General features: G+C 37.5%; 1 protein-coding gene across 7 annotated transcripts in view; it reads right to left on the bottom strand.

Moving 5' to 3' along the window:
* Positions 1-25,879, bottom strand: part of LOC127435093 (DENN domain-containing protein 5B-like) — a 70,259-nt gene that overhangs the window by 2,190 nt on the left and 42,190 nt on the right. For 2 of the 7 annotated variants that reach the window (XM_051688274.1, XM_051688276.1), the window contains 16 exons: positions 20,633-21,208; positions 20,136-20,367; positions 17,392-17,542; positions 14,739-14,832; positions 10,867-10,998; positions 10,563-10,715; positions 10,393-10,471; positions 8,973-9,054; positions 8,596-8,724; positions 8,228-8,349; positions 7,579-7,724; positions 3,797-3,915; positions 3,506-3,693; positions 3,268-3,350; positions 3,048-3,174; positions 48-222 (listed from right to left, as the gene is read on the bottom strand). In XM_051688274.1, the coding sequence (XP_051544234.1) occupies positions 48-222; positions 3,048-3,174; positions 3,268-3,350; positions 3,506-3,693; positions 3,797-3,915; positions 7,579-7,724; positions 8,228-8,349; positions 8,596-8,724; positions 8,973-9,054; positions 10,393-10,471; positions 10,563-10,715; positions 10,867-10,998; positions 14,739-14,832; positions 17,392-17,542; positions 20,136-20,367; positions 20,633-21,208 (2,588 nt within the window). Of the gene's footprint in view, positions 1-47; positions 223-3,047; positions 3,175-3,267; positions 3,351-3,505; positions 3,694-3,796; positions 3,916-6,026; positions 6,069-7,578; positions 7,725-8,227; positions 8,350-8,595; positions 8,725-8,972; positions 9,055-10,392; positions 10,472-10,562; positions 10,716-10,866; positions 10,999-12,550; positions 12,659-14,738; positions 14,833-17,391; positions 17,543-20,135; positions 20,368-20,632; positions 21,209-25,879 lie in introns of all 7 variants that reach the window. The other 5 variants (XM_051688275.1, XM_051688277.1, XM_051688271.1 and 2 more) reach the window with 4 other exon arrangements.

The following is a 25,879-nucleotide window of genomic DNA, read 5'->3' as shown; positions in this document are numbered from 1 at the left end:
AATTTACTCCAAGAAATGTGTGTTTTTATGTTGGTGCATCAACTTACCTTGCCCCAAGGATAACTAGCAGCTGGAACTTGCCGTCTTTGCCAATGTTGCGTGGTGTATTGTTGATGCCATTGACGTAACGACAAAAAGATTCACAATTCGGACCAAGAGGCTCTGGTGTTTCTTGCAAATCTCCAGTTTGATCTGCATTCTCCAAACACGCTACTGCCCTTTCTGTACAACACACACACACACACCACACATTAACAAAACACATATTGCATTAACCCTCAGCATAACCAAAACATTGACACTTATGTATTGTTTTCTATTTTACTCCTTGGAAAGTGTTCTTAGGAAGCCACAAATTATAAAAATCTTGATTTTTAAGCATGTTTTGATTTTAGCAAGTTTTGTGACATTCAATATGCATTTTCCCCACCATAACTATTGTTGTTGTGATACAGTTCAGAGTATCTGTGTAGTTTTATTTATTTTTTTAAACAAAAAAGGTATTTAATTGTTTGAAACGTTGCAGTTAAACATTGCAATTCTGTTACCCAGGGCCTCTGAGGGTTAAACCCCAAAACAAAATGTGTCCCACCTGTCAGAAATGAACTTTTACATTAAGGGACAAAATTTGCCCCCTGGATTTGATTTTCAAGGGCATTTTTTACCTTCATGAGGGCAGTGCCGGCCCTGCCTATTAAGCGACATATGTGGCTGCATAGGGCCCCCACGGCCACCAGGGGCCCCCCTACCACAGGTTTGATATAGCCAAATAATTATTTGCAATAATTGTCAATATCACTGGGCACACAGCCCAGCTATATGCACACCGATAATCCGATGTAACCTATCAAAATTATTAAAATGATTGCATACGCTTCGAAGAAAAGACATGGAGAGATAAGTATGTGCATTTGACCATCATCCTGAGATCTGATGTGGTGACTGTAACAGTTCTTAGTTCGGGGCAATGGAGGAGTCAGGAGACAGCGAAGCAGATTGAAGGTCAGTCTTTTTAATTCTCAGCTTCACACACAATCGACGGTAACCGTCAGAACAGACTAAATAATAAACAAAAAACACTCGTGGCTGTCTCTGGACTTGTAGGTCACTCTCTCTCCCTCTCTGATGCTCTGGCATGCCTTTTAAGTCTCCCTCCGCCATCACTATAATGAGAGACAGGTGTTAGAGTTAATTATGAGCCAGGTAACGAGCCTTACTGCTCTCCATCTCCCGCAGACCGACACATGACCACGCCCCCCCCCATGCCACAGTGACATTAGTAATTAGTAGGTTAGTTGCGTGTGCGATCCGGGTTCAAGTCCACCCTTTGCCAATTTCACTATTCTCCCCATGTAAGTGAAGACAGACAGTGGCTGTACATGCCATTGTAAAGTCATTAATTTTAAATAAAAATGAACACAAAAGGTGTAAAGAAAACGTCTAAGGGGAGTATGATATCACTGAAAGTAGCCCAAACATGGTGTTCTCGTCATGATCGGGGGGGTTCACTAAATGTTGGGCAGTTCGGAGAAGGGGGTCGGATGGGCGCAATGCACACTTTTCCCGGTCTGGAACGCGTGGTTGGTGGCTTTTTCCAGCGGCTCGGCATTTCATGGGCCGGCTGAAAGTGAGGGTCAAGGCGCAACTCGGTTACCCATTTTCTGGACCTGAGGACACTGCTCTAAAGCCATGCTGCGCGTTTAAAGACAGCAGTTACCATTACGTGACACATCAAGTGCGTTTCTTCCCACTGCCAGTGATGTAATTAAGTTCAGTCACAATACTACTTCATACACTGATGTTGTTAGATTATATAAGGTTTTAATAAACACCAGTGTGCAAATAACATATGCCACTATTTACAGCAAGTGTAAATATCATCTACTGTAGCCTACCATACTGTAATTTGGTAATTTAATTCTTATTAATTTCCAAATAACTTCATTAAATATATTTATTAATTTGTGCATTTGACGCGTTTGTTTTAAAAACTATTTTCTTTGTTTTTTGTACTTCTGTAGTAAATATACCTGTGCTGATAAACTACAGTTGATAGTTTTGCATTTTTAAGCTTTTTGATTTTGAATAAATAGACCTGTTTATTTGCACAATTTAAACTTGCTTAGTTACTGATGTTGGGTGTGTTTGGATAGGTGTACTTGTAGGTAGGGGGCCCCATTTTAAAAAATCTGCTTAGGGCCCCCAAAATGCTAGGCCCTGCATGAGACCATTTTTTTCTGACCATATAAAATATAAATGGTGTCACATCCGTCAAATGCTTCAATTTAATCAATTTATTTATACATATTCTCAAGATTTAAAATTATTACCTCTTACACTTAAAATAAAATAAACTCATTTTTAATGAAAATATATGTATAACTAGGACAATAATAGAATCTTAAGACTAATATATATATATATATATATATTATTTTTTTTTTTTTTTTTTTTTTTAAAAAGAAAATGAGATGTCAAAATAAATTTTTGTGGTAATCAACATAACACAAATGCTGTCGATAGAGCTTAACCTGTATAGAACCCGGAATATTCCATTCCAGACCTTGTATCCCATCATATTCCATTTACTTTTTCCTTATATATGTTTTAAACAAAATGTAATAATGATGATAAAGATAATTGCTATCACATATCAGAAAACATGATTGCTTCATGCTTCAATGTCTCCATTAGAAAGACTTAAAGGTCATGAATTTACCACTAAAAACTCAAGTGGGCACTAAGTGTCCTAAGCTAAAGAAAGAAAGAATTTTCCATTAAACCTTTTGGGGTAATTCAATACCAGGACTACCTGAGAAGTTTTGGCTGGAACAACACAATGAGAAGGATAACGAAAAAGTACACATTATTATTGTCATATTATGAAATAGAGATTGTAGTAATATTGTAATAACATTACAAAAGACCAGTAATAACACTATAAAAGTTTAGTGCACTCGAACCAAGGCAGTAAACACTAACAGAATAAAGTAAATCTAAATTAATTCCTCTTCTCTCACAGTTGAAGAAAAAAATGTAAAGCTTACCAAAGAAGTCCCACACAAAGACATTCTTCTGAAAGAGTCGAGCTGTGCGAAATCCATGATGGAAGAACTGCTCCAGGGCCCACACCAGTCCACCTTCTCCACACAGCAGAACTGTAAGACTGCCCCTCTGAAGTAAAGATGGAGAGAATGTCAGATTAAAAAAAAGTGACAAAGGCAGATGTGGAGCGATGACATTCATAAGTGGCTGAGTCATACTTGCCTCTTTCTCTGGTTTGTGGAAATGCTTTATAATGTTGTTCACTGATTCGCCGATTGATTCCTGTATCTGAACTGTTGTTGGTTCTAATGAGAGAAAGATTGCTTTTAACCAGAAGAACAAAGAATAGAAATAAACATGATAGAAAAACAGGGCAGACACTTCCACTAACTAGTATGAGTCTTATCAACTCAAAACAGCTAACGTCGACACAGAAAGAAAATAAATCAGCAGAACTCACTATTTCCACGGCCCGTAAGTGATGTGATGCTGATCCGCCGAATCTGTGAAGGTGAGCGCTGACAAGGCGGAGTTTTAGACCCTCGTCCACCTTCGTCATCGTTGTACGGAACTACAAATTCACCAATCAGAACTCGCTCAAGACTGCCATCGTCGACACCCTTCCCAAGCCACTTACCACAAGGGAACCTGGAAAGGGTAACAAGTGAATAATGTCAAAACCATACAAGGAACGTCAAAATAAAGCGAATGAGAAAATTAGTGACGGGGAAGAGATAAGAGTAGGCCGTACTTATATGTGTGTCCGGTGATCTCATTGCGGACCATGACACAATCCACCAGCCACTTGGCAAGCAAGCCAGAATTATCGTGACCCAGCTGCACTGTTGTCAGCTTTCCGAGATTCTGACACTGTAAGACACATACATACAGAGATCGAGATAACAATGTGACAGCCATTGAGTGGCTGTCTTTCAATAACTGAACAAACCCACAAACCGAGGGTCTGTGCTGCATTTTTAAAAGTGACACCAAGGGGGCCTGGGTAGCTCAGCGAGTAAATACGCTGACTACCACACCTGGAGTTCGTGAGTACGAATCCCAGGGAATGGTGAGTGACTCCAGACAGGTGTCCTAAGCAACCAAATTGGCCCGGCTGCTAGGGTGGGCAGAGTCACATGGGGTAACCTCCTCGTGGTCGCTATAATGTGGTTCGCTCTCGGTGGGGTGCGTGGAGAGTTGTGCGTGGATGCCGTGAAGCCTCCACACGCACTATGTCTCCACGGTAACGTGCTCAACAAGCCACGTGATAAGATGCGTGGGTTGACGGTCTCAGACGTGGAGGCAACTGAGATTCGTCCTCCGCCACCCGGACTGAGGCGAGTCACTATGCCACCACGAGGACTTAGGGAATTGGGAATTCCAAATTGGGGCGAAAAATAAAAAAATAAAAATAAAAAAAAATCACAACAACAAAAAAACAAAGTGACTCCAAGACAGTAAAAGTGTATAGTACATTGTAATTGTTTTAGACCATAGTAAACAGAACACAACACCCTTATACAAACAAAGACCCAGGAGACGTATTTCAGAGATTTACTATCATCTAAGTTTTAAAGGAATGGTCCGGTTTCAATACAAGTTGAGCTCAATCGACAGCATTTGTGGCATAATGATGATTACAGAAATATTCATTTTGACTTGTCCCTCCTTTACAATGGAAGTGAATGGGGGCCAATCCGTAAACATTCAAATACTCACCGTTTCAAGAGTATCGCCACAAAACTGAAACAATTTACGTGTTAACATGATTTTATTTTGATAATACTATTACTAACCTTTTCTGTGTAGTTATAGCCAATTTTACAACTTTGTTGCCATGACGACGTAAATACTAAAACCCTTAAAGACCATGATTTAAACAACTTTACAGCTCAAATAATAAAAGTTTTAACAGAAGAATTAATGTAATGTAAGTGCTTTTATAAAATTATAAGCTTCACATTTCTGCCTTTAAACCCTCCAAAAATTGGCCCCATTCACTTCCATTGTAAGTGCCTCACTGTAACCTTGATTTTTTTTTTGAGAAAATGAGAAACAATTCTAAACTAATTTTAACATTAATCAACATTATGCAACAAATGTTGACTATTGAGCTTAACTTGTATTGAACCCGGAATATTCCTTTAAATAAAAATTCCAATTCAAATTATGATTCTGAAATTGCCATGGTTACTAAACCGATAAGACAAGTTTCTACAGTCAGGGGCCATTCACACCGAATGCGTCTTTTGCATGTATCTGCTCTGTTTTTCCAATTATTTTTCAATGTCAACATGTGCAGATGGACATATTTGACAGTTGGGCCGCATTTAGACATTTTTTCAGCATCTCACGCAGGAGTACGTCTCAAGTTAAAAAAAAAATGCACATTTTAAAAACCTGTTTCGAGACATCTGCGTTCTGTTATATTTGTTGTGCTGCATCTAGCTTTTTAGCACAAGAACATGTTTGGTCTGAACAGCCCCTTAGGATGTAATACATCTAGGGATGTAACCTAACAATCCAAGTGTATAAGCAATGAAAAAAAGACACATATTTTGGATATTTTAACTGTTAATCTCATTTCAAAATTTTTTGCATACCATAAATGGTACCCTGAGAAATCACACTAATCACTGTGACAGCCCTAGACCCTGTAAAAATTGTTAGCCATTCAAAAAAAAAAACTTGGAGGCAGCTCTCTGCCAATGGCATGAGATTGGGGGCGGTACAACCTGTTTGTCTGATTGCAGTGGATTTTTTTTTTTTATGATGTCTAAAAAAATTTTTTCCCACATTTACATGTCTGCCATATTAAAAATATCTGTTGTATGAAACTAAGATTCAAAAATTAACAAAATGTCAAGCTTGAGAGGAACACAAAGGAAAAGAGGAGATTTCAGAGTGGCAAGCAGAAATATGGAGGAAGAGATGGATGGAGAGAGAGAGGGAGGAATAAAATGGATGCATGTGCACCTAACCTTGTAGGCGATGGAGATGTGCGTGTGAGGCCTAAAGGCAGACTGTGAGAGGACACATAATGAGTTAGAACACGATAGGTGATTGACAGCAAGACAAATGGCAGTGACTGGCTCTCCTCATGGCTCAACTCCCACTACGGGGCAGGGCTAACAATAATATTTCCTTCCTTGGCTTACTGGCAGCGCAAAAATATACAGAGAGAGATTTTTGATAACCAACACATGCGAGTCATTACAGTTTGGCACAAAAATAATCTGGACATCAAGTGACATTTCAGAACTGAAAGAATCCACAAAACCTTTCAAAAGTACAATGCAAAATAACACATTTCCCAACAGCTGTTGAGTGAAACCTGTTAAAACCACATCTGAGTCATAATTGAAAAAAAAAAAAAAAAGAATTAAGAAATTATATTTTGTTCAAAGAAAAATAATTTATCAAATAATTAGTGATAGTTCACACAAAAAAGGAAAATTCTCTCATCATTTTCTCACCCTCAAGCCATTCCAGATGTGTATTTCTTTCTTCTGCTGAACACAAATGAAGATTTTTAGAAAAATATTTCAGCTCTGTAGGTCCATACAATGAAAGTGAATGGTGGCCAGAACTTTAAAAGGTCCAAAAAGGATAATAATGCAACATAAATGTAATCCATATGACTCCAGTGGTTTAATCCATGTCTTCAGAAGATATATGACAGGTGTGGGTGAGAAACATAAATATTTCAGTCCTTTTTTTTTTTTTACTATAAATTATTCTCCCTTCCCAGTAGATGGCGGTATATGCATGAAGAATGTGAATCACCAAAATGAGTAAATGATGAGAGAATTTACATTTTTGGGTGAACTATCCATTTAATTCGTTATTTAATCAAATTTGCTTACAAAAATTAAGATAAAGCCTATTTTTAGGACCATTACAATTATTTTCATGACATTTAAGTACTTTTCATGCCACCCAAATTTTATTACTGTAATGTGAAAAAAAGAATAATATATTTTTAAATTGTAATGTATTTATTCATCGTATTTGTTATACAAATAAAAATATTGTATTTAATAAATATATTTATCCATTTCTTACTCTAATGCAGAAAAATATTCTAATAAATTTAATTATAATTTACCAAGATTAATCACCATTTAAAATAATGGGAATTACAAAACTCCAAATTAAAACATCCATTATGGCATGCATTACAGTAATGAGAATTTTTGGGGAAAATGTGCTCAATTGTCATTAAAATAATGCAAAAAATCTTGATGTTCTTAAAAGCAGGCTTAACTTTCTTGATGCAAAATATAATTTCTCATTTTCTTCTGTCGATTTGGTCGTGAAATGTCAACTATCACCTGTTATCGTCACATTCTACTTGCAATGACTTAGTTTTGTTAAATCTCTATCATAGTTAGCAGATGTCTGAAAGGTCTGCAATCTTACCGTCCAACAGGAATACAAAATGTGTGCCACACCCAATATAAATAGCTATATCAGTTTCAGCCATTGTGAATATGGAGCAGGATATCTAAAGTGAAATGTCACGGCACTCACATCAAACGTCATTTCCAGAACGTTCTTAGTGATCTGCAGGATGCCTGAGTCACCCAGCTCGCCAGACACACACAACCAGGGATTGGACGTCGTCATGGCATTACTAAGCTTCTTGATGGGGATGATGACAGCCCGATATGGAATCACTTGGGGGGTAAAAAGAGTGTGTAAATACAGTATGGCAGTAAACAGGGCATTATACAGAAGACAAAAAAAATATTGATTTCCTGCCTGATTGAAAATATATTCCCAGTGGTAATGCATTGTTCCTAAACTATATTTTCAAAACCTACAGCACATTAATATGAATTCTTTGTGCCTCAATCCTTCTCTATCTCTTCATGCCATCGGTAGCATGAAATGTCTTTATACACAGAGCTGGACATGATGGATAGATGGATGGAGAGAGATACTGTTTTTCTGCCGTGTGTGTGTGTGTGTGTAAGGGTTTGCATCAAAAAGTAAACAAATACTCAAGATTGGGACTGACCACATGTACTTTAAGAATTGATCATTGAGTTAATCAACTAATTGGAAACCCATTTTGCTCAACCAGGGGATGTTTTCTTCCTCAATGTCTATGGTGGTCACGGCCCTGGTTTGCATATCTGTACAGCTGTATGTGTGTGCGTCTTTCTTTGGGACGTACTTATGGTGGTGAAGACGCTGGTGAAACAGAAGTAGTCCACAGCATTCAGACTCAGGAGATGAAAGAGAAACTGCTCTTTTTCCTCTTCACAACGCAAGAAAGCGTAACGCTTGTACAGCTTCCTGTGGGAACATCACATACTTAAAAACAGGTGCATCTACTTAAAACAGGTCAGCGTGTGTGTACTGAAATACTGAATCTTAAATTCAACTTTGCACTCAAATTGTTATGCTAATAATATTGTTTGTAATGAAAAAACAGAAGCATTTTCACTAGTGGACTTTTGAACCCCATCGTATCTGTGATGTGTTTGTGTGTGTGAGTCTCTGTAAAGTGGAGTATGATTGTAAGTGTGTGAACTATCGTACTTGGTTAAAACCTGGTTAGACAACAGCTGTTTGAGATGCTGGGAAAGCAGTTTTTTCTCCAGAGACAGACGGATCCAGGCACGTGCTCGACCTACATCTGTCTTAATCTCCCCCATGTTCTGGATGTGTCTGAGAGTTTAAAAGAGAGAAAAAGAACGACAGAGAGAGAGAAACAGCAAAAACAAAAGCAATCGTGTAATTGAGTATATGTGGGTTGGAAAGGCCAGAAGCAACAGAACATTGTGGGTGTACATCGATCGGTCTCTGTTAACAACAAGAACATCATCTTCATTTAAAAATTACCCAGCTGAATTATTAATCACTCCCGTATGCACTGCAGTTTACAACATTAAACTGTCCCCAGACAGTGAACGCACCTCATATCCTGTGTTAGTGATACACGTAACACAGGAAGGCCAACACTGGACTCCAGCTTACGTCTTTCCTGCCCATTAGACACTGTACAGAGAGAAACACATACATACACCAGTTTTATTACTCTTAAACACAACAGCATTTAAATCCCTTTGTGAGGAGAATGTAGAAATGTTAGGCCTCTAACAATGTACAGTTACATCAACAAACGCATCTAGCTACGTTTACATGCGCTTTAAAAGTTACATTTCAGTTGGACTAAAACAAAAATGAGTCTTTTTTTAAAATGTCACATAAAGGCTTTAGTCTGACTAAAACCATACAAGTACAATGTTTCAGACCAAGATTGTAGCTTGGCTTTGTCCAGCATGTCCCTTAAAAAAAATCTAGAGTTCTGACAAACTACACTAAACTACTACTACACTAACGCCAACCAGGATCACTTGGAACCTGAGAGTGATGGTAGATGACCAGCTTAACTTCACAGCTCACATCTAATCAACCGCCCGTTCTTGCAGGTTCCCACTTAACAACATCAGGAAAATCAGACCTTTTCTGTCTGAATATGCTGCACAGCTCTAGGTCCAAGCTCTGGTCATCTCAAGACTGGACTACTGTAATGCTCTGTTGGCCGGCCTCCTAGCTAGAACGAATAAGCCACTGCAGATGGTCCAGAACTCAAAGGGGCATCTGGTCTTCAATCAGCGAAAGAGGGCTCACGTCATCCCACTCTTGATTTCACTCCTCTGGCTACCAGTAGCTGCCCGCATCAAATTCAAGTCTTTGACTCTGGGCTTCAGGACAGCCAGTGGAACAGCACCCTCTTACTTCAATTCACACCTCTAGGTCTATGTCCCAACTCGCTCTCTGCGGTCAGTGAACTATTTAGCTTCTATACTACTCCAGCCACGTTAAGAACTTGGCAGTGGGATACTGCAGATATTGTTGACTATTCTATGACAAATTGCTTGGTATGCTCCTCATTTGTAAGTCGCTTTGGATAAAAGTGTCTGCTCAATAACTAAATGTAAATGTAAACTTGCTGCAAATTTCTCACTCACTATTTTCACATGCAAATGAGCTTGCAATTTTCTGCAAATCTTTGGCAGAAGTTTGCAGCTCTTCACCGGTAGTGGTGAACCTACAGCAAACCTTTAGCGACAATGAAGAGTTTGCCAGAACTCTGCTGCTCTTCAATTTTAGTAAAGGGTATACATGTTAATCAAACCACAATTGGCCTCAGCATGGCATCAAGTGATGCGTGAGGTGTATTTACACATCAAATATTTGATTACGCATTGTGTCATGCATACCTGGACAGACAGATGAAGACTGTAACTTGATTACGCAAAAACCTGCTGTAGCTCGATTTTAAAAGCATATGTAAACGTACTGCATGTATGCATGAGGAAGATTTTTTACCTGGCGACTCGGACTGGAGTTCATTCTTCTCTTCTCTCGCCTGGTAGTGCAATAAATGAGACCACAGTGCAGACTTCCCCTATAAACAAAGATTACAGAAAACAATGCTTACTAGCAACAGGTTGTGTTGCACCAATGCATCATCCAGTGTTTATGTGCGTCAACCTCACCTGTTTGACCTGTAGGCCATGGCTCCATATTCTCTCCAGTAGGTCGCACAGGCTTGCTATGAGCGTGTTCTCCTCCAGCCCTGTGATATTTGCCTCTCCGTGTCCCAGTTCAACAGCCTCTCTCCCCATCTTCTCCACCAGCATACGCTTGGTCTAAGAATCCACCAATAAACACCATTTAAAAACAACATGCCAGACACTTTTCTCGCTGATCTGCCTTCTCTCTAAAGTCTCTTTAATGACAATAAAGTAAGACCAGAAATTAAGCTTGTGTTTAGATCATATTTGTTAAACTCATCCAGACCTTCATCTTGCATTCTTTCAGTAAGCCCTCCACAAACTTCCAGTTGGTCTGAGCGATGACAGCTGGAGAGAGGTCTGATAGTTTGGGTTGTCTCAGGTTCTTCCCCAGGTTACGGGCTTCCTGCATGTGTTTCTAAATAGAGATCAAGGCACAGACATATATGAGATCACACGCAGCGAGAGAGGTTCAAATACATTATCTGGCTCACTTTAAATCAAGTAAATGTCAAGGTCGAATTTAAAAGTCTTTGCTTTTAAAAGGGGACAAAATCTATGGAGCCCCTTAGAGGACAGGATGGGATTTTTTAAAATTATTTCTTATTTATTTATTTATTTATTTATTTTTTAGAGTTTTGCATTCCCTCGCAATAGTTTGCATTCCCTTGCATTAAGTTTAGCATGACCTTGCAATAAATTTACCATGGTTTTACTATAGTAGCCATATTTTAACCTTGATATTAGTAGTAAAACCACAGTAATAATAATAATAATAATAATAATACAGGAAAATGAAAACTATGGTAATAAAAAAAAAATTTACCATTTATCATGGTAAATCTATAGTAAAACCATGGTTACTATACTGTATTAAAACCATGGTTTCTGCCCAAAAAAACAAAAACTGGTTAGCCTAAAACAGTCATGGTTACTAAAATCTACAATATTACTATAGTAAAACTATAGTTAAACTATGGTATTTGTGTAGTAAAACCATAATTACCACAAAATTATGATTTTTATTCATATAGTTTTCATTTTCCTGTATTACCACTATGATTTCACTACAAATATCATGGTTAAAATGTGGTTACTGTATTAAAACCATGGTAAATTTATTGCGACGGAACGTAAACTATTGAGAGGGCATGCAAAACTTATTGCGTGAAAAACTATTTCAGAAAAAAATTCCCGCCCTGTCCTCTAAGGGGATCCGTAATAATCAAACATGTCCTTGCACGTTGAAATAACAGCTCAAGTTCGACTACTATGTAGACATACTTTAATGTTTGCAACTCAAACCGCCCAGCCCACCCAGATCATTTATGAAAAACCAAGCTGCTAAAACGAGCCAATTAGAAATCACCATGGTATTGAAGCCACAACCAGAATTACATTAACATTTGACCATCCCTATTTACTTATTCAGTATTCATCAGCTTGGCAGAAATGTAATTACTCATTCCACATGCAAAGAGTTAAGTCGTTCATGACCAAGGTCACTAACATATCTTAAAGGTCTTAAAGGTACAGTAGCAAAAATAGCCTTTTACTAAGGGTGAGAGAAAGCGTGGAATCTAAAAATGTAAAATTCTACAAAACTGTATAATACATCCCTATAAAGCTTTAGGGTATTTTCAGTACAGGAAACAGGAAGCATTGGGGTTCAAAAAAAAAAAAAAAAAAAAAAATCACACACTGAATCACACAGTAAAAGTGGTTTTTCTGTGTGCTTCTAAAAGGTTTGTTATTTTTGTGTGACTAGGTTGGCGAGCGTTCGCTACGGAAATTCTTGTTTATGAGAGCATGTGGGAATATCCAGGGGCAGGATTAAGTGCACAAGAGGTCAAAGGTCACTGAGTGTCTGTAGGTGGAGCTTCAAGGAATCTGGACTTCAGGGAGGAGTTTGTTAAGGGCACGTTAGAAATGCGTTTAAGTTGGTCACATAATGGCAGTCCTCCACATACCAGACAGTAGGCCGAGAAGGACTTTTTGGGCAGTTTAACGGGTGGGGGTGGTGCCTTATCCAACTCCCAGAAAGCCATAGAGTTCTGCAGGAGCAAATACCCCTCCACCTGTCATGAGGTGGCACAACCCATACCCCACAGCATCCAAACGACAAACACGCACACAAACAATGAAGAAAAGAAACAGAAAAGGAAAGAAAAAAGGCAGCATGCACATGAATGCGATACAGTCACACAAGACAACAGAGAAACTTAATAAAACATGAACACACTTTAAAGACCTCATGAAATGTGGGCTTTTAGTCCATGTCTGTTAGCATTGAGGTCATCTATACGCTAGTGTACTCAAAAAAAGTCGACTAAATAAACTATTAGCAGATATACACATTCAAAATAAACAGTGTTTCTCTTCTCGGAAAACAGACCAAAATACATATCATCTAATTCTGACTAGGGTTGGGAATCGTTAAGGCTTGTACGATTCAGATTCTTCTTAACGATTCCGGTAACGATTCCAGTAATTCTTTTTGTACTTTAAAAAAAAAAAAAAAAAAAAAAAAAAAAAGAGTTATTTCGAAATGAGAAATGCAATTCTTATTGCATTTACTACTCTCTGCTGTCTTTTACCAAATAATGAGATCATTTCAGATTTGTACAGAGTAGATACAACAAATCAGAAATATATTTAATACAGTTCTTGTAAAAGGTGTGTTTGCAGACTTTGAGTCATAAATACAATCCAATAATAGATCCTTACTCTATTTAAAATAAAGAAATCTAAACCAACATGAAATGTGATGGCATATTTCATTAATTAATTTATTATTTTATAAAATTCCACTTATTACAACAAAATTGTGTATCTTTAATTATACATTGTCATATGAACAACCAGTCAGTAACTGCACTGCTTGATTTAATAGAGACACAGGTCATCATTAAATATACAGTAACAGTTCCAGAGACAGTTTAGACTGTGTTTTGAAGCCTAATGTTGTATTTCAGGCATGTGAGATTTCAACAGTTCTTATTTAATTTCAAGCTGAACATTCATAACTTGCTCATCAGAATAAGATTACTTGTATACTGGAAGCGCTGTATGTTTCACACTGTAGATTCAAAAGAACTGGCTCATTTGAATGGTTCTTTCGGGATCGGACTATACCAGAAGCACCATATCATTTGCGCTGTTAATTCAAAAGAACCGGCCCCTCTGAATAATTATTTCGGGAATTGAACTGTATCGGAAGCGCATATGTTTCACGTTGTAAAAAGGAGCCGGCTCGAGACTCGTTCGATTGGGAATTAAAAACACTGGTAGACCTGTGTGTTTTTACGCTGTAGAGTCAGTAGAGGCCAGCGCTGCTGCAGAGATGCGCTGCTGGAAACACTGTCAGAGTATTTGAGGACGGTGTTACAGCCACTTCGGCAGAAAATTGCATGCTGGAGAACCGTTAACGGAACCGAAAGTCACGAAGAACATACGATTCTGGTATTTTTTTAAAGAATGGAACTGGTTCTGAACAAGAACCGGTTCTCGGTTCCCAAGCCTAGTTCTGATAAGCACACAGCTAATCAAGGTTCACTGCTGTGATGTAAACAAAAGCAAATTGTCTATTTAAAAAACAAAAAGATTGATATGACCATCTTCCTGTTTCAATAGGAAATAAGTCAATACAGGAAATAAAGCTGCTCGTCAAGTGATTTCATGTGGTCTTTAAAAGAAAAGAAAGCTCAAAATAAAAAAATAAAAAAATGGAGATTCAGATATAGCAATGAGACTTTAGAAATGAAAACAGGCAGATCACAAAAAGCTCAAGAGGCCTTTGTACTGAGTATGATTCATCATGAGCCATTTACAAGTCAAATTGCATGTAAACCACTTTCAGCTGGCAATTCAGACATCATCTGCAGTCAGCACTCAGTGATAAACAGTAATTCTCTATAAATCACTATGTCTCAACTGCATTTTAATCAGCAGTTTAATTCATTTTGTGAATCTATGCAGAGACAGCTTTATCTACAAACATCTGACAAATGAGACCCTCTGCAAGCAGTAGTTAAATAGAAGACGAAAGAAGGGAGAAATGTTGTTAAAAAAAGTATCCATGCAAATTAAAGGCTGCACACTGAACAGGTTGGTGAGACATGAGGAGAGGCTGAAGAGGAAGGAAGAGTGCAGTCTCACCTCTTTCAAATCACTGTCCAGCAACAGATGTTCGTTCTGCTGTCTGTGTCGGTCTACTCTACGCTGAGTCGAGCATGTGCGACTGGACCATCTGCTGAAAGACAATTTAGATTAGTCAGTCACACACACACACACACTTTGATGCTTGCTTTAAAAAGACATTAAAATTAATAACAAACAAATGCAATTTTCATTAAAGGTGCACTCGGCAAATTTGTGTTTGTTATGTTGACACCGAGGGGCCCTATTTTAAGAGTGCCATGCCTTAAGCGCAGTGCCATGAGATACATCATTTGCGCAAAGTCAGTGGGCATGCACATGAAGTTTTGATATTTTCCTGCAAGCGTGCGGCAAGTCTAGGCGCAAGTGGGTTGGCGAAACTACGTGAGAAGCGCTAATGGGCTGGGTCAAGTGCAATTTAATTCTGAGGAACTTCTGTTATTGCACCGCCTGCAGCCTATTATATATTCCATTCCCTGTCAAGCAACGTCATTATAAATGAAGACAGCCCCTTTATAAGAATTTGTTAGCGTGAATGGGCAGTATGCAATGCATCTCCTGCTCTGTTTGTCGCTGTGCTTCTCCGGGCCACGATGTATGTGATTAATGTTCTCTATCGGCCTCTCTGGGACTGTTGGCTCACGTCCTGCTTGCCTGTGTCTAATCTGCTTGAAATATGCTTTGCTTCACTTCCATTGTTCATTGTTTTGTAATGAATATTCTTTATACACTGCCGTTCAAAAGTTTGAAGTCACTTGACTGAAATGTTTCTCATGATCTTAAAAAATCTTATGATCTGAAGACGTATGCTTAAATGTTTGAAATTAGTTTTGTAGACAAAAATATAATTGTGCCAACATAATTTACTTCATTAGAAAACTACAATATTATTTTAAAAAAAGTTTTTGAAATTGATAACTTGGACCGAATAGTAAAGAAAAGCAGCCAATAAGTGCCCAACATAGATGGGAACTCCTTCAATACTGTTTAAAAAGCATCCCAGGGTGATTCCTCAAGTACATGTCTGCAAATTCTAGGCAAAGGGTAACTACATTGAAGATGCTAAAATATAACAGTTTTGATTTATTTTGTATTTTGTTTAGTCACAACATAATTCCCATAATTCCATTTATGTTATTCCATAGTTTTGATGACTTTACTATTATTCTAAAATGTGAAAATAATAATAAGAATGAGTAAGTGACCCTAAATTTTTGACTGGTATTGCATGTTTCTCTGTTTAATGTTTAATTTCTGTACAGCGCCTTTGAGCTGAAAGGAGCTATACAAAATAAACGTATTACTATTATTATTAATCCATCATCTGCTAGTGGAATCCCCAAACTTTAAATACAGGAACTGATTTTAGACTTTGGGCCGAGATTAGACGTGCTTCTCAAACATTTTAGCGCACAAAATTGTGCTTTGCGGCACTTCATTACCATAAAATATACCCACAGTTTGCGCACACACACCCACAGATAGCGCAAAAAAAAAAAAAAAAAATCAAGAATTGTGCTTTGAATTATTGCTGACACGAAAATTGGATAAGATGTAGCATACAGTCATTGGGCATCACACTCAGAAAAATACAGCCTCTAAATGGCATAGATGCAGCATTACACAAAAACAGAAGTTCTCAATTACCAATGCCATTGTAAAAAATTACACTTACATTTATTCATTTGGCAGATGCTTTTATGCAAAACAACTTAAAGAGGAACACTTAAGCGAATCATCTTAAGGAGACAGTGGTATGAAAAGTGCCATATTACAAAGTTTCACTAGCATCAGAATAGCATTCAAAACAGATTAAAATGCAACAAGGAATTTTTTTTAAATTATTATTATTTTTTAAGTGACTGGTTAAGTGCTCATGGAAAAGATGTGTTTTTAGTCATTTTTTTTAAGACAGAAAGTGAGTCAGCTTCACGGATGGAGTTGGGAAGGTCAAAAATGCGCTATACACAGTGAGCCATGATTAATTTGTTCCGTGAGTGAAAGAGTCTAATTATAGGGGATTATCGAGATAAAGCAAGTTATATTTGGCTGGTCATACAACAAACGGTGCCACTCTTGAATGTGCACCCTGCACCATATGTAGAACAACACCGCTTTTTCTGAATGTATAAATATCATTATAAAACATATTTTTTCAAATATGCTACTATAACTTTTTCTTTGTTTAAAAGTTCAGTTATCTAAACAATTACTGAATGCATTTTTAAAGCAACTTATACATTCAAAATAGACTTGAAGGCTGATTAATAAAAGCCTTTTTACACAGCTTTCTGGAATACGTGATTCTGATCAATTGCTGCATTCTGCGATCAAATATCTTTGTACAATGACCGCCAAACTATAACTGGCCATTGTCCCATGCAAACGATTTCCCACATAGATGTGGTAGTTTTTGTCTCTCGTAACACACATTTTTTTTTTCCAACTCAAGTATTTCATGTCCCTTTGTTTATTTCGCAGACATCTTCACGCTGAGATACTGATCACCCTGTTGCGGTTTATTTAACATCTGTTGTCCTCTGACACAGATTTTTTTGGTTTTGTTTTGAACAACCATGTCCAAAAAGCTAAACTAATATTGACATTGAAATGGGTACATTACATGATCTTGCTCTCATACAGAAAGACTCACTTGTTGTTGGCGGGCCCTGTGGCGAGCACGTCAGCCTGCAGTCTGGGGAAGAATCCCTGCTGGTATTTTCCTTGACCAATCTTCATATCCAGCAGGTGAGGATGGATGGCTGTATGATCGATCTTCCTTAGCCGTTGCTCAATGGCCTGAGCTGGAGGGGAGCAACAGAGCTCTGTAAGAGTTCAGTTATCATTTACTCACCCTCATATTGTTCCAAACCCGTATGATTTTCTTTCGGAAACTTCCGCAGAAGAATGTTGAAGACTGACAGCCTCAGTCACCATTCACTTTCATTGTCACAAGGAAAAAAAATATTCAGTGAAAGTGAATGGTGACTGAGACTAAAATTTTCTACCTAACATCTCCTTTTAGGTTCCACAGAAGAAAATCATATGACAAATGCGTGTCCCCCTCAATGTCTATGGTGGTTACAACCCTGGTTTCAAGTATTGCTAGTATGTAACAAATAGCCAATAATCAAGGCAACTGTTTTCATAATACATTTTGTAGATCGAGACAGTCTGGCATCTTTAATCGGGAATCTGTGGGCATAGTGTGGCATTTCAGAAGCAAGTATTTTAAGCCAGAACAGCAGCATCCATCTTACAACAGTGACCTTCAAATTGACAAGAGGTTATTGACCTAACAATGCTACTGAGGGCTTACCAAGCAGACAGACAGACACACAGACAGACAGAGACACACAGACAGACACACACAGAGACACACAAGCTTCGTAAGATGGCACAATACAGTGTTGGCCACTAGCTTTTTTCTTTTCAGTATTTGGCAGTCTTTCAAAAGTGATCCATTCATATGACTCATTTAAGGACATGTTCTTAAGTTCTTTCATTCTGCACTCCTGTCCTCATTTTTAAACTCTTATTACACACTTACACTCGGTCTCTTCCTCCCTCCGTCTCATCTGGCCCATCATCCGCCCTCTTGAACTGTCACTCTCTGTAATCATTTGTGTAAGCAGCAGTACTGCTTTTTGCTACATGACTCATTCAAATAAAAATACACAATTTGCAGTGACTGAGCTATGACTGGGTAAATAACCCTTAGTTCAGAATGAGAATGATAAAAAGCGCTCAGCTGATCATATGACAATAGACAGCTCAGTAAGGCATAAAATGGTTTCAATTTCAGTATCCAACAAATAGATTTCTAGATGCAAATTCACTCAAGCAGACTGTGTTTTGAAGGTGCCACAGTATTTAGACTTTTCAGAAAAATATCTGCACATTAAACTGAGATCGGAGAAAGTATTTTAACAAAGAAAAAAAATGAAACATCTCATTTAATATATTTATTAGAGCTCTCAAAGTTAACGCATTATGCAATGCATGCAATTAATTAAACATTTAACTTGTTCATTTTTCTTAATCACGATTAAGAGGCATCATTTACCATTAATAAAGCATAAACCAGCATACACACTGGTCAGAGTAGGGCGTAACATTTTGCGATGTGTCTGCCTGGAGTCATTACACTGACGCACACACCACAAACACACACACAACATCCGTGTCAGATGATGGGGAAAGGACCTCTTAATGCTATTTGTTGTACAAATTACACCCAGATGGGACCTGTGACAGAAAGCAAATACTAAAGCAGCCTCTGTAATGCACAGTTTAATGACCACAGGAGCACACAAAGTCTTAACTATCACAAAAATGCAGAACGAGATGTTGTTTGCAAGCGCTTTTCATGTGGAGTTCAAAGCGCCGCTTGACGCTGGCATTGACGCCCTGACGTGAATCATGAATGTGGCTTCATGATTGCCACAGTCTGCCGGCCAATTAATATAGTGGAGGATGAGAGTATAAGAGATTTAATGCACATTGCAATGAATATCCATCCTATGGGGGAAAGAGTTCTTTCATTTAGTCAACCTCCCACTTAGACTTTGGCAGACGTTTGATGTTACTTGAATTGGTGCTATTTTAGTTTATTTCTATCTTTATACTGTGGACAGCTTTGTTTGGAAAATGTTAAAGCATTAGTGTAACATTGTTTTGTTTTGTTTTCTAAGAAGGAAATAAGTGTTTTTTTGACAGGAAAAGTAGTATACACAGAGTAACATTTCAGTACTTTAAAAATCTGTGATTATTTGCGATTAACTATGAATTATACGATTAAAAATTAATCGACCGACATCACTAATATTTCTATTTTACAGGGGCCATATTACATATTTTTTATTATTAATTTGTTTCCCTGTGGTCAACTTTTAATGTTAGTAAATATTCTAGTGAGTCATACTCCAGATATTTATGATTATCTGAAGAGCCATTCAGACCATACAAGTTATTTTTCTCTAAAAAATTAGCGCAACAAATACAACAGAACGCAGGTGTCTCAAAAAATAGCTCCAGTGTGAGATGCAAAACAAAAGAGCGAGATGTGGCAAAATGGTTAAAGATGTCTGATGTAGCGCAGGTTTACATAGAAAAACAGTTAAAAACAGTGCAGACGGATGCAAAATCACGTCGTGTGAATGACCTCTTTGAATGCTGCTGCACCCTTAAAATAATGATCCCATTGCATGTTAAATGAGCTTATTGTGAAATAGGAAGGAAGTTGAGTTGTGCAAGTTACAGTTATAATATTACATCAATCTCTTATCTAAAAAGGTCATGGAAAACTTTATTGCTCATGGTATGAATCCTTTGAAAGGTATGCAAACTATGAGAAGCGAATCTCATCTCAGTCAACTAACTCTGCAAAGTTCTTACCAGACTCCTTGAGGAAAGTGCATTTCTGGTAGACTGAAGACCGCAGGTTGGGGGCCCGGACATTGTAGAGGCGGGCCTTTTCAATGCGTCCGTCAAACACTCGTAGGAGGGGCTCTTTTTCCTCCCACTGAGACATGATCTTGTTGTCGATGAAGGTGGCAAACATTTGCGTCTCAATAAAATGTGACAGAAAGGGTAAGTATGGTTCTGGCTGGTCTGAAAGGAATGAGGCCTGAGGAGAAAAGAAACCAAAGGACTTAAAATATGACTCTTACACACATTTATGTAATGGATCAATCAATTAAAAAACATTTTTTTCACAGAGATTCCACTCACAGAGGAAATTCTAGCCGATTAAATATTTCAGAGTCAAACACAACTAGAGAAATATATATCGCTATTACTTTTTTTTTAATTCCCAGATATTTCAAGGTGTTCTGTGACTGTGGGACCCATGTTTATATTATGTGCATGTTTATGTGTAGAATGTTATTCACCTTGTCAAAGTTGTGCATCTGCTCTCTGTTGGTCAGCCAGGACTCCAAATCTGGTGAATTCTGAATCACAAACGACTCGTAGTCCGTAAACATCGTTGTGAAGCGTGCGGCAACCACCTCCCTCAGCTGCACGTTCAGTTTAGCATTCCACAGCTCCTCTTCCTCTGCAGGAGATCTTCCTCCAACACCCTCCTCCCCTGTGGCCTTCTGCCCTGCTTCCAACACCTCCAAATGGGCCACTTTCACCCCAGTCCTCTTGGCCAGAGCCTGCAGTCGCTCTAGAGTTGGGTTGCCCTGAAGAAGCTCTAAGACGTCCAGTACTTCTCCGCCAAGGTTCCCGTTCCTCTTGTCATCCACTAATTTGCTGAGACACGTGCTTTTTAGCTTGACCTCCAGTGTGGAGGTCTGTGTGGTGACTGGAGGTGCAAGAGAGCTGTTGCTGCCCTCTGGAGACAAGCCAAAACTGAGCAACACCTCACTCAGCTCTTGGATGAACTCAGTCTTGTTGGGGAACTGAGGAAAGTCTTCAGGCAGCTCAATGCAGTGGTTGTCGATGTCAACGAAGCAAAGGTTTGCCTGAAGAGAGCAGGTAACTATGTAAATTAACATTAAGAAAGAGTGGGGTACAAGGTTATAATAGTTTTAAAGTTTTAATTTAGTTTTTATTTCGTTTTGTTTGTTAGTTCTTTGTTGGTTTTAGTTTAGTTTTTAAATATTTTATAGTTTAGTTTTTCATTACATTTTTTATATCAAGTGATACATATAGAATGGGGAAAACAGGAATTTGTGCAACATGTTTGATGGTGTAAGACAGAATGAGTGAAAAGAGTATGTGTGTGTGTGTGTGTGTCAGAATAATAACTGGATATTATATTGTTTCTGTTCTCTTTGTTTTAACATCATGCATTGGCAACACAATGAACAGTCATTCCAATAAAGGTTCAAATGTGTCACAATTGAAGTCCCAGACATGGCTAGCACGTTTTCCATAGGGTGACCAGATTTTGAAAGTCTCAAACTGGGACACCTGTGGGGTTCGACACACAGAGACACAGAGAAACAGACACACACACACACACACAAGAAATTCTTACTTTTATTCACCAAAGTGGCATTCAACTGATCACAATGTATTAATTACTTAAACTACTTCAAAGAGTTCTCATCAAAACATCCTCCATTTGCAGCAATGACAGCTTTGCAGATCCTTGGCATTCTAGCTGTCAGTTTGTCCAGATACTCCAGTGACATTTCACCCCACACTTCCTGTAGCACTATGCCATAGATGTGGCTGTCTTGTCGGGCACTTCTCACGCACCTTAGTCTAGCTGATCCCAAAAAAGTTCAATGGGGTTAAGATCCATAACACTCTTTTCCAATTATTTGTTGTCCAATGTCTGTGTTTCTTTGCCCACTCTAACCTTTTCTTTTTGTTTTTCTGTTTCAGTTCTTTGCAATTCTTCCCATAAGGCCTGCACCCCTGAGTCTTCTCTTTACTGTCCTACATGAAACTGGCGTTGAGCGGGTAGAATTCAATGAAGCTGTCAGCTGAGGACATGTGAGGCATCTATTTCTCAAACTAGAGACTCTGATGTACTTATCCTCTTGTTTAGTTGTACATCTGGTCTTCCACATCTCTTTCTGTTCTTGTTAGAGCCAGTTGTCCTTTGTCTTTGAAGACTGTAGTGTACACCTTTGTATGAAATCTTCAGTTTTTTGGCAATTTCAAGCATCATATAGCCTTCATTCCTCAAAACAATGATTGATGAGTTTCTAGAGAAAGCGGTTTCTTTCTGCCATTTTTTTACCTAATATTGACCTTAAGACATGCCAGTCCATTACATACTGTGGCAACTCAAAAACAAACACAAAGACAATGTTAAGCATCATTTAACGAACCAAATAGCTTTCAACTGTGTTTGATATAATGGCAAGTGATTTTCTAGCAATTTAGCATGATTACTCAAGGATAAGGTGTTTGAGTGATGGCTGCTGGAAATGGGGTCTGTCTAGATTTGATCAAAAATGACTTTTTTCAAATAGTGATGGTGCTGTTTTTAACATCAGTAATGTCCTGACTATACTTTGTGATCAGTTGAATGCCACTTCGGTGAATTAAAGTACCAATTTCCTTCTGAAACAGCAAAATCTGTACATTATTCCAGACCTTTGGCCGCCAGTGTGTATGTTTGTATGTGTGTGTGTGTGTGTGTATAATATATATATATATGTGTATATATATATATATATATATATATATATATATATATATATATATATATATATATATATATATATATATACACACACACACACACACACACACACACACACACACACACACACACACACACACAGTTCTGTGCAAAAGTTTTAGGCTCTTGTGAATAATGTCAATATAACATCTTTTAAGGGGGCCTGGGTAGCTCAGTGGTAAAAGACGATGGCTACCACCCCAGGAGTTCGCTAGTTCGAATCTCAGGGTGTGCTGAGAAAAATGTACAAATTCCAAATAGCCTGTTCTATCCATATTATGTCATACTGCATGTGTAATAATGATATGACTTGTCAGTGCTTGAAATTTCTTGTCAGCTACACATTTTTACACAAAATTTCCAACATTGGAACTTAAAATAGTTAAAATATTTTGATGTTTGAATATGAAATTACATTTTCACGTGTTGTGCAAAGAAATAGATCTGCTTCTTTCAACTTGTTGAACATGCATTTTCATTTGGGCATTTCTAATTTGCATTGGATGATGACAGAGCAGCAGAGCGCACCATGCGCTTGAGTCGTTGTCATGGTAACCAGATAGATTCTGAGCGGATTGCTGTGGATTGATAGAATGAAAGTATCATCAAATTATCATGCAATGCAATAAAATATCTTCCCTTCCCTGCAATTGATACCAGACATGATACCAAAAAGAATATTTAATTCCAAATAAATACAATTTAAAAAAAAAAAAAAAAAAGAATCAGTGAGCCGTACAGCTGAAACTGAATTGACGGGACACACCTCTTAAATCCGAGGCCAACTTCTGGTACTGTAGTGATTCCTTCTTGCTCTGTCTTTGCTAATGTAATGAGGGCAACAGCACTAGCAGATAGCCTATCACCGCCTAGTGGCATCTTCATGTTAAGCTGATAGCGGGTTTAAGTTTTAAAAAACCTAAATCGCAACGAAAACGAAAAAATATTTTTTACGATTAGTTATTATATTAGTTTTTTCAGGGACATGAAAATGTATTTTAGTTTAGTTTCAGTTTTTCCAGTTGTTGATTTTAATTTTTATTTCAGTTTATGAAAATGTTTTTTTTTTTACATTTAGTTTTCGTTTAGTTTACGATAATACTCGCACTTTACCAAAGTTGTGTTGAGAAATATGTTTGAAAAGACAAAGACTACTGAGCAATGACCAGCCCGATTTATATCTAAAATAAAATCCAGATATATATTGATAATAAACGGAAAAATCTTCAGATTATAGATGCGTGAAAAACGCATCGATCCCAAGCCTAACTGTATATAATGCAATGGATTTGTCTGAATTATAATATTTACTATGTTATATTTATAATTCTTTTGTTATATTCTAAATTACCTTTATTTGGGGACCTTTTGTAAATATTGTTAATTGTATAATTTGATTAACCGCCACATCGTGCAATTAATTTGATTACAAATTTAAATCAACTGACAGCCTTATTCAAAATATATAAAGCGAAAAATGCTTCATTTAATAATTCATGATTAATCAGCCAAATCATTTACATGGTTTTATCTATTCACATTAGGTCCTCCTCTTCCATATTCTCTAGATTTTGATAATGTTGGAGGTTTTACCAAGTTTCAAAGGTAATTGGTTATTCCTTTTCAAACAGTTTTCTTATTTTATTTTTTCATTAATGTATTCTTGTTATTTTATTCTCTTTCTTTGGTACTTTACTATTTATCCCCTTTTCTTGTCTCCTAATTCTAATACTGTGCATTTTAAATTGTACACTTTGGTTGTTTTAAAGTGTAAATAAACATTGACTTGATATTGAAAATTCACCAGTATACTGTTTATATACAAAATGTAATTTTCTCAAGGGTACTTTTCAATGATGGACCCTTTCTAAATATATGGTGACACAAATTGGACACAGTTTGCTAGATTAAGGGGGTGACACATCTTACCCCACTCTCCCCTATGCTACAAACCGCACACAATTTCATTAGTTGGAGTCTGCTGTACAGCATTCTTTTTGTCACCAGTCTGCTCATTTAAGCTTTTTGTTTAATTACACTTCAACTTGCGGCACCCATTTGCAAGTATAATGCAACATAATTATGATAATGGCCTGACATAATGGAAATTTGTGTTTGTGTATGTGTGCTGATGTGTGTATTTCGGGTTTATGGGCAGAGAATTTAAATCACGGTTAAAAAAAAAAAAAAATTTAACAAATTGCCTTAACACTACATTAACACCAAGATTATAATTTAATCCAAGTCCATTGTCATGTGCATCCAAAACAAACATAAACGTTCCCTGGGACATTACAATACACAAAAACACACTAACCCAGTGTTGCACATCATCAGCTGTACTGACCTAATAACCAAAGCCAATATTTGGAATTATGTTAAATCAATGTTATGGCTCATCATTATAATTCTCACCATGTGTGAGACAGAGGAACTGTGATGCTCTTCATTCACATGCAATGAAACTCATGCAGACAAAATGCCCTCAAGCTGTTGCTGTAAAAATAAATAAGTCAAGCAGAGAAGCAGAAAGTTCTGTCAGGCCACAAAGCTGACAGGCTGTCAGAAAGAGTGTGTGTGTGAGAGTGAGTGAGTGTGAGTGTGAGTGAGTGAGTGAGTGACCTAGCTTCAGTTTGGGTGCAAAAAAGAAAAATGAAAAATGTCACCAGAAGATGGCCAAATTTGTAGACTCCTTATTGGGGGTACATTCTCAAATGAAAAAAAAAAAAAAAAAAAAAAAATTATAAAATTCCTAAATGTTTTTGTTTTTTTTCCAATGCCAAAGCTTTATTTGTTTGTGTAATAAGTAATTTTTGTTTATTTTTTACAACATGCAAGTTTTCAGCTACAGATGCCGTTGTAGATATACCTGATTGACACATGATTCATATATTACACAAACCAAAAGTGAACGGAGATAAAATGAGCAGTATTCAGCAGGTCATGTACAAAAAGAGAACCTATTGCCCAAGCTGAAGGTCAAAATGCAACC

This window comes from Myxocyprinus asiaticus, chromosome 45 (genome assembly GCF_019703515.2).
Source record: "Myxocyprinus asiaticus isolate MX2 ecotype Aquarium Trade chromosome 45, UBuf_Myxa_2, whole genome shotgun sequence".
NCBI classification, from domain to species: Eukaryota; Metazoa; Chordata; class Actinopteri; order Cypriniformes; family Catostomidae; genus Myxocyprinus; species Myxocyprinus asiaticus.
This window is presented reverse-complemented; position numbering and strand designations above follow the sequence as displayed.